General features: G+C 43.5%; 1 protein-coding gene across 1 annotated transcript in view; it reads right to left on the bottom strand.

The window, feature by feature from the left end:
- The window catches only part of ywhaqa (tyrosine 3-monooxygenase/tryptophan 5-monooxygenase activation protein, theta polypeptide a), a 32937-nt gene that overhangs the window by 4201 nt on the left and 12132 nt on the right, over positions 1 to 16604 (bottom strand). The window contains exons 3-5 of the mRNA XM_043678052.2: positions 6749 to 6872; positions 6117 to 6280; positions 119 to 214 (exon numbers count right to left, since the gene is read on the bottom strand). Of these exons, the coding sequence (XP_043533987.1) occupies positions 119 to 214; positions 6117 to 6280; positions 6749 to 6872 (384 nt within the window). The remainder of the gene's footprint in view (positions 1 to 118; positions 215 to 6116; positions 6281 to 6748; positions 6873 to 16604) is intronic.

The raw sequence follows: 16604 nt of genomic DNA, 5'->3' as shown, positions 1-16604 counted from the left end.
CTTCTCCAAGCACTAATAGTTTAATGATTCAAGAGAGGCCATGCAGAGAACTAGATTCTTCAGCTGTAGTCTTCATAATCTTAATGAAGACAAAGCATAATGAGTTAAAGAAACTTACTGTAAGGTTGTCTCTAAGCAACTGCATAATGAGGGTGCTGTCTTTATAGCTATCTTCTTGAAGAATATCCAGATCTTGAATAGCCAGATCAAATGCCTAGTAGGGCAGAAAGAAGCAAAGATGTCAGGAATGAGAATTTTCCCAAAAACTCTCCTAAAACACAACTGTCAAAGATTGCTATGAATGATTTAGTTTTGGGAAAGCGATTGCTTCTTGAACAGCTCGCAGAAACAGAAGAATCAAGTAGACAATGACAAATTGCATCAACTTTATTTTCTTCATGTCTAATGTTGACCTGTTGAACTGAAATAGATAAGTGAATGCAGTTTTATTTGCTTATAACAACTTCAGAAATCTATTAATTGTAGCATCAAGAGTTTCCATCGGGGAAAGAAAGAATTCCAAACGTTCATCAAATGAAGACGTTCTTCCTGTTTTGTGGCCTACCCCCTAATTCTGAAATGAGGTCCCCTGGTTGACAGTCACCAGTCAATAGAAACATTCCATCCACATCTAGCCTTTCATGTAGAAACTGAAATTTGAGGTCACCTCATTCTTAAATTCAGGAATACATGCCAGCTTCCTCAACTTAAAGACAATTCTTTCACCTCAGGGATTAGAATATGAGCCTCCAGTTCATCTTTATGGCAAATAACCTAGAATACCAAGCAGAAATCATACAACCCCCAGTGTGGAAACAGGCCATTCAGTCCAACAAGCTCATACCAACTCAGAACAACATCTTACCCAGACACTCTCCCACACCCCCACCCTATCCCTGTAACCTTGCATGACTAATCATGGCTAATGCACAAACCTACTCACCCTGGACAATTTAGCATGGCCAATCCACCTAACCTGCACACCTTTGGACCATGGAAGGAAACTGGAGCACCTGGAGAGAACATGCAATCCCACTGGGAGAACATGCAAACTCCACACAAGCACACTAACAGATGTACAGCATGGAAACAGACCCACTGGTCCAACTCATCCATGCCATCAGGTATCCCAACCCAGTCTAGGCCCACCTGCCAGCACCCAGGCCCATATCCCTCCAAACCCTTGCTATTCATATACCCATCCAGATGCTTTCAAATGTTAGTTGTACGAACCTCCACCACTTCCTCTGGCAGCTCTTTCCATACACACATCACCCTCTGCTTGAAAAAGGTTGCCCTTAGGTCCCTTTTATATCTTTCCCCCCTCAACCTAAACCTATGCCCTCTAGTTCTGGACAACCCTGACAACATCCTTGTCAATCTTTTCCAAACTCTTTCATGAGTCAACATTCTTCTGATGGGAAGGAGACCAGAATTGCACAGTATTCCAAAAGTGGCTGAACCAATGTCCAGTACAGCTGCAACATCATCTCCCAACTACTATACTCAATGCTCTGACCAAGAAAACATACCAAACGCCTTCTTCACTCTCTGGTCTACCTGCAACTCCACTTTCAAGGAGGTATGAACCTGCACTGCAAGGTCTCTTTGTTCAGCAACACTCCCTAGTATCCTACCATTAAGAAAGAAAGTCTGTTCCTGATTGGTCTTTCCAAAACGTAGCACCTCACATTCGTCTAAATTGAACTCCACCTTCCACTCAGCCCATCTGATCATGACCCTGTTGTACTCAGGTAACCTTCTTTGCTGTCAACTACACCTCCAATGTTGATATTATCTGCAAACTTACTAACTATGCTTATGTCCACATCCAAATCATTCACATAAATGACAAAATGCAGGGGATCAATCACTGATTGCTCAGGGGTGTGGGAGAGAGTCTGGGTAAGATGTTGTTCTGAGTTGGTATGAGCTTGTTGGACTAAGTTGATCATTGTGGCATACAACTGTTCACAGGCATCCAGTCTGAAAAAGCAACCTTGCACCACCATCCTTTCTACCTTCAAGCCAGCTCTGTATTCCATATGATCTAACCTTGCTAATTAGTCTACCATAGGAACCTTGTCAAACACCTTACTGATGTCCATATAGATCACATCCACTGCTCTGCCCTCAATCCTGTTATTTTGTCAAAAAAAGAGAGTTTGAGACAGGATTGCCCATGCACAGTCAGTCCTAGCCTACCCAAATACATGTAAATCCTGTCCCTCAGGATTCCCTTCAACAACTTGCCCACCACCGATGTCAGGCTCACCAGTCAATAGTTCCCTGGCTTTTCCTTACCACCTTTGAGTGGCACCATGTTAGCCAGCCCTCCAGTCTTCCAGCACCTCACCTGTGACTATCAAATGATCCGAATATGTAGTCACCAGGGGCCAGAATTGACCCCAGGTTCCTGGCACTGAGGCAGCAATGCTAACTACTGCACCATGCGGCCCCAAAACTCAACTCACCCCAAACTGGATTGAGTACTGCAGATGTACTGATGCTGTAGACAGTATCTGGTGAGACAGCAGTTTTGGACCCCAATCCTGGGGATGAAGGGTTTGTGATAGGAGCAATTAATGACTCTGGGGCAGTATTCAGTGGTTGGAATAAAGAAGATCTCATTGAATATGGAGATGAATGGACAGAGTGGACATGAAGAATGTTTTCACTAGGACATACTAGGATCGAGGGTGCAGCCTCAGAACCCTCCTCAAATGCGGAAATGTTTTCAGCCAGAGGGTGGTAAGACTGTGGAATTCACTGCCATAGAAGACGGAGGAGGCCAAGTCATTAAGCGTACTTAAGACAGATGGGTTCCTAATAGGTACGAGGGATCAAGGATTAGAAGGCAGCAGAATAGGGTTGAGAAACAGATCAGTCATGATCAAATGGTAGAGCAGTCTCAACAGGCCAAATGGCTTACTTCTGCTATTACACCTGATAAAGGAGACCAAAAGCACACAATATTCCAGATGCAGTCGCACTAAGACTCCATAACACATGACATCTTCATTTTATGCAAATTGGCATCAGGGCAGGATGTGCCAACTGGAGCTCCTCTACTCACCAGTTCCCTTTCCCAGCCTGGAATTCTTTACTCGACTATAATTTAAATCCTTTTCAAAGATATCAGTAATGCTACTGTTTTTGTTTCTAAAATCTTTGTATAACAGGACTATATTCTCAACTAAGATTTGTACCTAGGTACTTGTACCTAAGATGGCACCAGTAAAAGGCAGCCATTGTAAAGACTTTTCACTGCACTCTTGTACCTTTTGTGACAAAGGATATTCTATTCTATTACACAAATCCTCCTGCAGTGAAAGCAAACATACTATACCCCTTCTCTATTGTTAACTGCTGCACCTGCATGATAGTTTTTATTTATCCATTAAGATAGGTAGTTTTGGGCACCAACAGCTCACCATTTCATAGATATCATTTATTCTACTAAAGTGGATAGGTTCACATTTACTCATTCCATCTGCATGTTACTGCCCACTGTGCTAGCTCAAGTTCTATTGAAGCCTCCTTGTATCGTCCTTACAACATGCATTCCAATCCAATTTGGAGTCATCAGCAGATTTGGAAATTTACAATTAGTTCCTAGATCCAAATCATTCATACTAATTGTGAATAGCTATAGCCTTAGCACTGATTCTTGCAGTACCCGATTAGTAATAGCCTGCCATCCAGAGAATCATTCCTACTCTGCTTTGAGTACCAGTTCTCAATCTGACTCATAAATTTCATGCACACCAAAGTCTTTAGAAACCTGTGGGCCTTTTCAAAACCCTCCTAAAAATCCAAATACACCATGGCTATTGATTCTCATTTACCTTACAGGTAACACCCTCAAAGGTCCAACACATGCCAAAGATTACTGCTCATCATTCCACACCAACTTCATTCAAATTTTACCCTTTTTCCTAAAATGTTCTATTATCATAGAGTTAACAAGTTGTAACATTCCTACTGCTGGCATGATACTAACAGATCAGCAATTCTCCACTTGCTCCAATCTTAATGATCAGGCTTGATACTACTGTTGGGACTGGAGTTATAAATAGGAAGGGGATCCTCAAAAAAAACCTCAAAACTTAACATAACTAGACTGTCAATGGAGGAAGCATGTTCCAGATGACCATGGATTCAACAATTTAGGGATACAGGGTAGGCCATTTAGAAGTAAGGAAGTAAAAATGTATTCCCCCAGAGTGTAGTCAATCTGGGAATTCTGCTACTGAAAGCTATGGAGGCCAAAATGTTGTTTAAAAAAGAAATAAATATAGCGCTTAAAGGAATCAAAGGGTATGGTTGACAAGAGCAGTGTACTGAAATTAATGATTATGATCATATTGAAGGGGTGGAGATTAAGATGCTGTCACAAGATCTCAATTTCTAACAATAACTGATTTAACTATTTGATAGAGATAGAGAATTTCATTTTCACTGAGCAATTACTCCTTCGAGACAAATCTCTAATCATTAAGCTTTTCTGCCATTTCTTAGACACAGCATTCTAAAGTTGGCCAAGTTCACAATTGGTGGGCCTGACATTTCAGGATGTCCAGAGAGGTCATATTTTTACGTATAAAGTTCTATCGAGAAAAATGATGCATTCGTGAGAAAATACAGAAGTCAGTCTTAAACATTAAGTGCTGGCTGCTGGTAAAGTTGCAAACACTTAAAATATCTTAGTCACACTTTACTGAAAAGTGTCAGAGGTGTGAATCTGAGTTTCCAGAAGAGTCCAGAAAAATGTTGTCGCTATTACAACATTGGAGTCTTGAAATAATGTACATTATTGATGAACAGCTAGTTTAATTGCCTCTGCTGACATCCTTGAATCATAGGAAGAAAATACCTTGATACTACATTTAAAAGTTTGACAAATCAGAATCTGTCCAAATCTACAAGCTTGATAGATTTGAATCCCAGGAAGATCAAATGCAGCATTGAAGTCATATCCCAACATTAGTTTAATTGCACACAAGTTTTGAACAGCATTTAACTTCATGACAAGAGATGCTCTTCATACATATGCAAAGTAGCATTAGTTTTAAATCTGGGCCTCAAATTCAGAAAGGAACTCCGGTCTGGTAGCAACTGCTGAGAGAAAAACTTGAGTCATACCAATCTTGAACGATGAACTTTTCCTCCCCACAGATGCTGCAAAACACTTGAGTTTCTTCAGCATTGTGTTTGATTTCAAGCACTTGCAGTATTCTGCCTCAAATTCAGAGTGCATTAGTAAAAATAATTTCCTTTGCACTGTGTACTCAGAGCTCAATCACTGACCTCCATCTGGCTGATCTATAATGTGCAGCCATTAAAATTTGCAAACATTACCAGGTGTGGAGCCAAGGACAATTTAGTTTAGTTTTTTGATCAACTTGTAAATTTCACTAATCCCTTCAAATCCAACTGAACCCCTTAAAGTACCACCTGAAAATTCAAGTAATTCACTCTGGGTATCAACATTCAAATCAGTGTTGATTTTAAAGGAGATCTAAATAATCATTCTTCATACACCCAATTCAGGACTTCCTGACTCAGTTTTCCACTCCAATTTGATATCATCACAAAAACAGTCAAACCCAGGAATCCCTAACTGCTCACACCTTAGAAATCTTAGGTTCAAACAGCTCACAAAAGATATTCAATCCAAGACCACACGATGTCTTACGAAGTTTGGCTCACATTATCTTTTGAGCTAAAATAACTGCACTTTACCTCATCAGCCAGAACATCTGCAAAGAAGAAAAAAAAGTTAAGCTAATGCTTATCTGGATCACTAGCAAGTAATCCTTGGGTTCAAATGCACATATATTTGGACATATGATCACAAGATCACACTCTGTACCACCTTAGTCAAACTGATTACTGTTGAAGATTACATTTGCCATTGTGGCAAGACTCAGGATCTCCACAGATACTGCTAGGTCTGCTGAGTTTCTCCAGTATTGTGTCTGTCAGTCTCTGGAATGGGTAAAACACCAGAAAATTTTCAGAATTATAATTTACCATTTGTGTCAGGTTGTCAAATCTGCACGCAGGTGAACAGGTATTGGTAAGTTGAATTGAAAAAGAAGTGTGCAACTTACTTCTTTTGCCAGGTCACAGGCACGGGTTGGACAGTTGAGAATTTCATAGAAGAACACTGAGAAATTAAGTGCAAGACCCAAACGAATCGGATGTGTTGATGACATATCCGTTTTACTGATTTCAAAGGCTGACTGGTAGGCTTGTTCAGCGCACTTTATTGTTTCTACAGAAGGAAAAACACTTAAATTGAAGACCCATACCTTGAGAAAGCCATCCAATATTTTTAAAAAGTCAGAAATTTGCAATTGCTAATAGTCTTAAATCCCAAATTCCCAATCGCCCATGTTTAAATTGCTGATTGCACAAGCAATTTATAGCAGTATTGCCATCCTACATAGGACAGTTAAACAAATTCATTAAAGCTGTGTATATTTTGCTCTAGGGCTCCTTCAGCCCACTGGAATTCAAATCCATCAACTACATACTAGCTGGACAGAATTTTTCTGTAACAGCTTACAACCATCAAGCAATTAAAACATAAAAAATTAAACAATGGGATAGGTATACCCTTAACTATTAGTTGTTTTTTTCAACATTTAAGCAACAATCTTTACACAATACTCTTGTCTCAGGCGTTGCAGTATACAAATTATTCAATTTATTCTTTCCTACAGGAACAATTTTTACATACCATTTCTATGATCTCCCAACGCAACTTCAGAAAGGTACCGATAGTAATCACCCTTCATTTTTAAGTAGAAGACTTTGCCTTCTGAGTTAGACGACTTGGGAATTAAATCATCATCCAACAGTTTCTAGACAGAACGAGACAATCACATTTCAAAACAAGTTGATATGAAATAGTTTAATTCAAAACAAGCACTCAAATGTCACAACTTAAACTTTATCAGCGGGTGATTTAAAGGGAGAAAATTGGGATTTAAAGAACAGCAAGGAGATCACCTCTTAAAATGGTTTAGTTTATTATTCAGCATTCTTAGCTAAAGTTTCAACATCTTTCGCACAAAATACTAACCGAACAACACTTCAATTAGCAGGATATCAAACTGAAATATTGCAATGACAGGTAAAACATTTTCACAAAATATTTAAATCACTGCTCGCAATGTTACATCAAGCAGCAGCTGAAACTGTTAGTGCTGTTTTCTGAATTTAAGAATTGGGGAGAATATGAAGTCAAAGCACAAATTTCATGTAAACCACTCGAGCTAAACATCAGTCAGGTGCTCACCTTTACAAGAGACTTCCATCTGAATCATTCCATGGTATGGCACCATTCTCGTCAATTTCAAAAAGAACCTGATTTATGCTACTTCTACACTATCTATTGCCATTTCTTGTTAGGTTGCAAAAAGTGTGACCACATGTTACTCCCTCTCCAGAATCATTCTGCAGTTGAAAGGGTTTTGAATTTTCCCTCAATTTTTAGAGATTTATTTGCTCTGTCTTTATGAACTCATTGCAAGTGCTCAGCCTAGACTTAGTTACCAAGATAATCACATCCTTCCTGTCACCAACCTTGGGACTGCAAGGAAGAAGAGCCAACTGTGGTGCAGAGAGCAATTAAAGTGTGGGGAAATAAAGACAAAGACATGTTGTAATTAGGGATAACATAGTTAAAGGCATACACACTGGCTTCTTTGAGCAGGATCAAGTGACCCAAAGGCTGTTGCCTGCCTGGTCTTGGGTTCAGGATCTCAACTGGGCTGCAGAGGGGATTAAAGATCCAGTGGTCATGGTTCATGTAGGTACCAACAATCTGCTGTGTATAACAGCTAGGAGCTAAAATTAAAAAGCAGAACGAGAAAAGGTAATCTCTGGATTAGTTCCTGAGCCACGAGGGTCAAAAAAGGTTAAGCAGCTAAATGTATGACTCAAAAGGATTTGTGTGGAAGAAATGGGTTCGAATTCATGGGACAATGGCACCAATACTGGGGAAAAAGGGACCTGTTCCAATGGGATGGTCTTCATCTGAGCCATGTTGGGACCAGAATCCTAGCGAATTGCATAACTAGAGCCGTAGTCAGGGCTTGAAACTAAGTTGTGGGGGTCAGTTATAGGGGAAGTTAGAAAAGCCAAACTAAGGAGGTGGTAAGAGTGCAGAACTCCGAAGAGGTTATTAAAATCTCCACCACAGAAGACAGGATAGAGTATTTGGAAAGTGTTAATAATCAAACTTAAAGTACACTGGAAAAACAAATCAGAGGGACAGTTAATACAGGACTGAAGGTTGATATTAAATGCGTGCTGTACAAGGAATTAAGGTAAATAAGCTTGTGGCACAGATTGAAATTGGCAGGTATGATGTGGGGGGCATCATGGAGATGTCACTGCAAGGGGGTAGGGGTCTGAATATTCAAGAAATACATCTTACTGAAAAGACAGGCAGGTGGGCAGAGGTGGGGTTGTCCTTTTGGTGAGAAAGGGAATTAAACCAATAGAAAGCAATTAAACAGGTTCAGACGGTGTAGAATCTGCGTGGGTACAATTGAGGAATTGAAAGTTAAAAACCATAGTTGGAGTCATGTATAAGTCTCCAAACTGTAGTCATGAGCTGGGGTGCAAGATACACCTGGAGATAGAAAAGATGGGTAGGAAAAACAAGTTTGATTATGGTGAAGTTCAGTATGCAGGTGTATTGGGAAAATTCAGGTCGATAGTGGTTTGCAAGAAATGTGGAATGCATACAAGATGGCTTTTTGGAACAGTTTCTGCCAGAGCCCACTCTGAACAGGCAACACTGGATTTAGGGTTATACAATGAGGTAGACTTAAGGGAACCTAAGATGAAGGAACCGTTAGAAAACAGTGATGACTGAATTTCCAATTGGAGAGAAGATAGAATCAGAAGTAACAGTATTTCAGTTGAATAAAGGCAACTACACATGAGGGAGGAGTTGGTAGAATTAAGTGGGAGGAGCTTAGCCTAGCCTAGCATGGCAGACAGTGGAACAGCAATAACAGGGGATTCTGGAAGTAATTCCGGAGATACAGCAGAGATTCATCCCAAGGGAATAGCAGCATAGTACAAGGAAGATGAGGCAAATCATGGCTAACTAGGGAAATCAGGGATAGCATAAAAGCAAAAAAGAGAAAGCATATGAAGTATGCTAAAAAAGACATTACTGGCTAGGTTACCCTCCCATTAATAAAGACCAAGTTTCTTTTAAAAGGGCAAAAGGGCAAAAGAGGCAAGTGGACGTTGGGCCACTGGTAAATAACATAGGAGATAGTAGTGGGGAACAGAAAAATTACTTTGCGTCAGTCTTCAGTGGAAGACATGAGTAATATCCCAAAACTTCGGAGTGAGGGTGCAGAGTATGGTGGCCATCACCAAGGACAAAGTGCTAGAAACACTGAATGGGTCAAAAAGGTGGGTAAATCACCTTGATTAGATAGACCACACCTCTGAGTTCTGGAAGATAGCCAAGATTCATTTTCTGAGGAGAAAGTGAGGTCTGCAGATGCTGGAGATCAGAGCTGAAAATGTGTTGCTGGAAAAGCACAGCAGGTCAGGCAGCATCCAGGGAACAGGAGAATCGACGTTTCGGGCATAAGCCCTTCTTCAGGAATGAGGAAAGTTTGACCAGCAGGCTAAGATAAAAGGTAGGGAGGAGGGACTTGGGGGAGGGGCGTTGGAAATGTGATAGGTGGAAAGAGGTCAAGGTGAGGGTGATAGGTCAGACTGGGGTGGTGGGCGGAGAGGTCAGGAAGAAGATTGCAGGTTGGGAAGGCGGTGCTGAATTCGATGGATTTGACTGAGACAAGGTGGGGGGAGGGGAAATGAGGAAACTGGTGAAATCAGAGTTCATCCCTTGTGGTTGGAGGGTTCCTAGGCAGAAGATGAGGCGCTCTTCCTCCAACCGTCGTGTTGTTGTGGTCTGGCGATGGAGGAGTCCAAAGACCTGCATATCCTTGGTGGAGTGGGAGGGGGAGTTGAAGTGTTGAGCCACAGGGTGGTTGGGTTGGTTGGTCCGGGTGTCCCAGAGGTGTTCTCTGAAACGCTCCGCAAGTAGCCGGCCTGTCTCCCCAATGTAAAGGGGGCCACATCGGGTGCAGAGGATGCAACAGATGATGTGTGTGGAGGTGCAGGTGAATCTGTGGCGGATATGGAAGTTTCCTTTGGGGCCTTGGAGGGAGTGGGGGGGGGGGGGGGAAGGTTGGGCGCAAGTCTTGCACCTCCTGCGGTTGCAGGGGAAGGTGCCGGGAGTGGAGGTTGGGTTGGTGGGGGGTGTGGATCTGAGGGAGTCATGGAGGGAGTGGTCTTTACAGAATGCTGATAGGGGAGGGGAGGGAAATATATCCTTGGTGGTGGGGTCCGTTTGGAGGTGGCGGAAATGACGGCGGATGATGCGCTGTACATGGAGATTGGTGGGGTGGTAGGTGAGGACCAGTGGGGTTCTGTCCTGGTGGTGGTTGGAAGGGCGGGGCTCAAGGGCAGAGGAGCGGGAGTGGAAGAGATGCGGTGGAGGGCATCGTCAACCACGTCGGGGTGGGGGGGGAGAGAATTGCGGTCCTTGAAGAAGGAGGCCATCTGGGTTGTACGTTTTTGGAACCGGTCCTCCTGGGAGCAGATGCGGCGGAGATGAAGGAATGGCGTTGGATGGCGTTTTTACAGGGGGCAGGGTGGGAGGAGGTGTAGTCCAGGTAGCTGTGGGAGTCGGTCGGTTTGTAGTAGATGTCCGTGTTGATTCGGTCACCTGAGATAGAAATAGAAAGGTCGAGGAAGGGGGAGGGAGGAATCTGAGACTGTCCAAGTGAATTTGAGGTCGGGGTGGAAGGTGTTGGTGAAGTGGATGAACTGTTCAACCTCCTCGTGGGAGCACGAAGCGGCGCCAATACAGTCATCGATGTAGCGGAGGAAAAGGTTGGGGGGGGGCCCAGTGTAGTTGCGGAAGATGGACCGTTTCACATATCCTACGAAGAGGCAGGCATAGCTGGGGCCCATGGCTACTCCTTTCGTTTGGAGGAAGTGGGAGGATTGGCAAGAGAAGTTGGAAAGAGAAGATTCATTTTCTGCCTTACTCTCCTTTTAAAATGGGTGTGACACCTGGGACCCTCCCTGATTCTAACAATTCCTGGAAGATTACCACTAACTCCAAAACTGCACACAAAAGCTCCAGATGTGGCCTGACCAGAAACTTAGAATCTCAGAAGTACATCCCTGCTTTTCCATTCAAGTCCTCAAAATAAATGCCACAATGGCATTTGCTTTGCTAACTGCTTACTTAGCCTGCAAGTTTACCAAGAGAATCCTGGACTAGAACTCCCAACATTCTTTGCACTTCTAAATTTTAGAAAAATTTAGAGAAAAAAAGTCCATGCCTCTAATCTCCCTACCAAGGGAGATGATTCACTTTCCCCACATTGTACTCCCATCTGCCACTTTCATCACTTCTATGGAGGCATTAGTGGTAATCTTCCAGGAATCGTTAGAATCAAGGAGGGTCCCAGGGGAATGAAAATTGCTAGCATCATGCCAGTTTAAAAAAGGGAGCAAGGTAAAAGATGGAAAATTACAGACCAATTAGCTTAACCTTAGTCATGGGTAAGATCCTGGATACATAGTGAAGGATGAGATGTTCTGAATTCTTGATAGTGTGTGGTAAAATAGGGCAAAGTCAGCATGGTTTCATCAAGGGAAGGTTATGCCTAACATCAGTTAGAATTCTAAAATTAAGGAGCAGATCAGACCAAGGAGAACCAACGGATGTTAGCTACCTTGACTTCAGGAAGGCCTTTGACAATGTGCTGCCAAGATTCTGGATCAGTGGTGCTGGAAGAGCACAGCAATTCAGGCAGCATCCGAGGACAGGCAAAAATCGACGTTTCGGGCAAAAGTCCTTCATCAGGAATAAAGGCAGAGAGCCTGAAGCGTGGAGAGATAAGCTAGAGGAGGGTGGGGGTGGGGAGAGAGTGGCATAGAGTACAATAGGTCAGTGGGGAAGGAGATGAAGGTGATAGGTCAGGGAGGAGAGGGTGGAGTGGATAGGTGGAAAAGGAGCTGGGCAGGTCGGACAAGTCCGGACAGGTCAGGGGATCGAGTTTCTGGAGGTTAGAAGCTAGGATGAGGTGGGGGAAGGGGAAAATGAGGAAACTGTTGAAATCCACATTGATGCCCCGGGGTTGAAGTGTTCCGAGGCGGAAGATGAGGCGTTCTTCCTCCAGGCGTCTGGTGGTGAGGGAGCGGCGGTGGAGAGGCCCAGCACCTCCATATCCTCGGCAGAGTGGGAGGGGGAGTTGAAATGTTGAGCCACTGGGCGATTTGGTTGATTGGTGCGGGTGTCTCGGAGATGTTCCCTAAAGCGCTCTGCTAGGAGGCGCCCAGTCTCCCCAATGTAGAGGATACCGCATCGGGAGCAACGGATACAATAGATGATATTAGTGGATGTGCAGGTAAAACTTTGATAGATGTGGAAAGCTCCTTTGGGGCCTTGGATAGAGGTGAGGGAGGAGGTGTGGGCGCAGGTTTTACAGTTCCTGCGGTGGCAGGGGAAAGTGCCAGGATGGGAGGGTGGGTCGTAGGGGGGCGTGGACCTGACCAGGTAGTCACGGAGGGAACGGTCTTTGCGGAAGGCGGAGAGGGGTGGGGAGGGAAATATATCCCTGGTGGTGGGGTCTGTTTGGAGGTGGCGGAAATGTCAGCGGATGATTTGGTTTATGCGAAGGTTGGTAGGGTGGAAGGTGAGCACCAGGGGCGTTCTGTCCTTGTTGCGGTTGGAGGGGTTGGGTCTGAGGGCGGAGGTGCGGGATGTGGATGAGATGCATTGGAGGGCATCTTGAACGCCCCTGGTGCTCACCTTCCACCCTACCAACCTTCGCATAAACCAAATCATCCGCCGACATTTCCGCCACCTCCAAACAGACCCCACCACCAGGGATATATTTCCCTCCCCACCCCTCTCCGCCTTCCGCAAAGACCGTTCCCTCCGTGACTACCTGGTCAGGTCCACGCCCCCCTACGACCCACCCTCCCATCCTGGCACTTTCCCCTGCCACCGCAGGAACTGTAAACTCAGCTGCTGCCAAGAGGCTAGTGAGTAAGATAAGAGCTCATGGTGTTCGAGGAAAGTGATACATGGATAGAAGCTTGGCTGTCTGGTAGAAAGCAGAGAGTGGAATTAAACAGCTCCTTTTCAGGGTGGCAGCCAGTGACAAGTGGTGTTCTGCAAGGCTCAATGTTAGGACAACTTTTCACTTTATATTTAAGGATCTAGATGAAGGAACTAGGGTATTCTGGCTCAGTTTGCTGATGTACAAGATAGGTAGAGGAACAGGTAGCACTGAGGTGACAGAAAGGCTACAGAAGCATTTGGACAGATTAGGAGAGTGGTCAAAGAATTGGAAGATGGAGTAAAACTTGGGAAAGTGAGTCATGCACTTGGTAGGAAGAATAGAGGCACGGACTATTTTCTAAATGGGGAGAAAATTTAGAAGTCAAAAAGACTTGCAGTTCTAGTCCAGGATTCTCAAGGGAATATAACAGCAGGGATATACATCAAGGCTCTGGTTAGGTTACATTTGGAGTAGTGTGTGCAGTGTTTGGCCCCATATCTCAGGAAGAACATACTGGTCCTGGAGCATAGTCAGAGGAGATTCCGAAATGGTACCAGGAATGAAAAACTACATGAACATTTGAGGACTCTATGTCTATACTCGATTGAGTTTAGAAGGATGAAGGGGGAATCTAATTGAAACATGCAGAATACCGAATGGCCTGAACAGTATATTAGAAGGTATTTCCATTGGCAGGAGGGACTAGGACCTGAGGGCACAGTCTTAGAGTAAGGGAAGACCTTTTAGAACAGAGATACATCTCCAACCAGGGAGGTGAATCTATGGAATTAATTGTCACAGAAGGGTTGGGAGGCCACGTCATTGAGTATACTTAAGACTGGAGTTAGATAGGTTCTCATTGTCAAGGGGATCAAGGGTTACAGGCAGAAAGCAGGAGAATGGAGTTGAGAAACTTCAGCCATGATTGAATGGCAGAACAGACTTGATAGGCTGAATGACCTAATTTCTGCTCCTATATATCTTATAGTCTAAAGACCACCTAAAAGTTTCTGTTTGGGAACTCTACAGCTTTCTGGACTCAATACGGAGTTCAACAATTTTAGGGTTTGAGCATTTTCCCCATGCTTTCCTCCACCCACATGTACCAGGTCTTATCTCATGGTCTCTCACAAACCATTGTCAGCTACCAGTAGTCCACATTAACAGCTATTCATTCCCCTAGACTGGTTTTTAATCCATGTTGTCTGTCTAATGGTTTCTCTATCGCCACTACTGTTTACTCCTTATCCCTTCCCCAACCTTATCTTCAGATAAAAACCTTCCTTTTCCTAGCTACCATTTCTGAAGAAAGGTCATTGAACCGAAAACAGTAACTGATTTCTCTCTAGATGTTACCAGACCTGCAGAGACTTTCCAGAATTTGTTTTTGTTCAAATCTAAAATGTCCTGGATGAAAACCCAAGCACTGCAGTGCCTACAATTACCCACGACTGTTACAGGACTCCTCACCATGTTATTCTGACTGGAGGTCCAATTATTTCAATATTCTTGTCCAGCTATCTCCTCTGGCAGCACAGTGGCTCAGTGGAGCACTGCTGCCTTAGAGCACCAGGGACCCAGGTTTGACTCCAGCCTTGGGCGACTGTGCGTGGAGTTTACCCATTCCCTCCCCTCCCAGTGTCTGCGTGGGTTTCCTCCGGGTGCTCTGGTTCCTTCCCTCAATCCAGATGATGTGCAGGTCAGGTGAATTGGCCATGCCTAATTGCCTGTTGCATTAGGTGCATTAATCAAAGGTAAAATATAGGGTCCGAGAGGTGTGGACTTGGACAGAGGGACTGTTTCCAGACTGTAGGGAAACAAATCTATTCCATTTTACCCTGATGCCAATATAGAGGTGATAGTGGTTTTGTAACCATTCAAATAATCTCAGCCCATACTAACCAGCTACACGTGCCACAAAATGCTTGTTTCATTACAATTAGATAGTAAAGAAACCACATTGTTCACTCATGTCCTCAGGGGAGGAATCTGCTCTCCTTCCCCAGTACTGCGTGAAATGGAGATCCACAATGTGGCCGACTTAAACTGCTAGTAGAAAGTGAGGACTGCAGATCAGAGTCAAGAGCATGGGGTTGGAAAAGCACAGGTCAGGCAACATCCGAGGAGGAGAATAAATATTTCGGGCATAAGCCCTTCAACAGGAATGCTGCTTCCTGACCTGCTGTGCTTTTCCAGCAGGACACTTAAAACTGCTCTCAAATACACTAGCAAGAAACAGGAGTTGCATAATAGCAGTGCAAGTAAAAATGATTAAACCAAAGATGGATAATGTAGAAACAACCCAAGTGCTAAAAGTTAGAAAAGCAAAACAAGGCTTGTGAACTCAAAAATGTTCCTCACTAATATTTGGAACTTGGCAGAGTGGTTCCACAAGCCACCCAGCCTCACTGCCACTAAACCTAATATCTAGATTGCATTACCATTCCTGTCCTGTCACACCAAAGACCCAAAAGGTCATGGCACAAATCAAACAGGAGTAGTTCAGTCAGATGTATAGCATGGAAACAAACCCTTCAATCCAATTCATTCAAGCTGATCAGATATCCTGATCTAATCTAGTCCCATTTGCCAGTATTTGCTTTCCTATTCAGAACGCATCCAGATGCCTTTTAAATGTTATAAAAGTACCAACCTCCACCACTTCCTGTGGCAGCACATTCCATATACACACACACACACACCACTCTTGCATGAAAACATTCTCCATAGGTCTCTATCTTTCCTCTCTCACCCTAACCTCATGCCCTCTAGTTCTGGACTCCCCCCATTCCAGGGAAAAGACTGTCTATTTACTCTATCCATGCCCCTCAAGATTTTAAGCCTCTCCCTATAGCTCATTTTCCAATCCTGGCAATATCCTTCTAAGTCTTTTCTGAATCCTTTTGAATTTCACAACATCCTTCTGATAGAAAGGTGACCAGAATTGCTCAATATTCATTGAATTAGGACTCCTTGAAATATGACATCAGGTCAAACATGGACAAGGAAACGTCTTTACATATGGTCAGCTGAATAAGTCTTTATACTCTGCTTGAAAATGGTATTGTGTGGGCTTCAATGCCCTACTGTTCCTACAGATTGGAAGGTACCTAGCATAACCCCTCTAAGCAGCAGAGAGAAAACGAGTTACATAAATTAGCCAACTTTATGGAGGTGGTGAGGAAAACTGCAAATGTTAATAGCTTAACACTGGGAAGATACTCAAATCAGACAAAGCAGGGTTAGCATGAATTTACAGAAGGGAAATCATGCTCGACAAATCTACTTTAATTCTTGTAGGATATAAAGTTGAAGAGTTGGGCTAATGGGTGTGGTTTATTTGCCTTTTCAGAAGGCTTTTTCAACAAAGTCCAAAATTGAGAGATTAGAATGTAAAGTTTGAAGTGCAGGAGATTGGGGATAATCTATGGGAAATAGGAACAAACTTGTCAAACAGTTAAGATTTTTGCT

This window comes from Chiloscyllium plagiosum, unplaced genomic scaffold, assembly GCF_037043375.1.
Source record: "Chiloscyllium plagiosum isolate Xiang-an unplaced genomic scaffold, Cpla_swu_hap1 HiC_scaffold_3, whole genome shotgun sequence".
Taxonomy (NCBI): Eukaryota; Metazoa; Chordata; class Chondrichthyes; order Orectolobiformes; family Hemiscylliidae; genus Chiloscyllium; species Chiloscyllium plagiosum.
The sequence above is the reverse complement of the archived record's forward strand: the minus strand, read 5'-3'. Positions and strand labels throughout refer to the sequence as shown.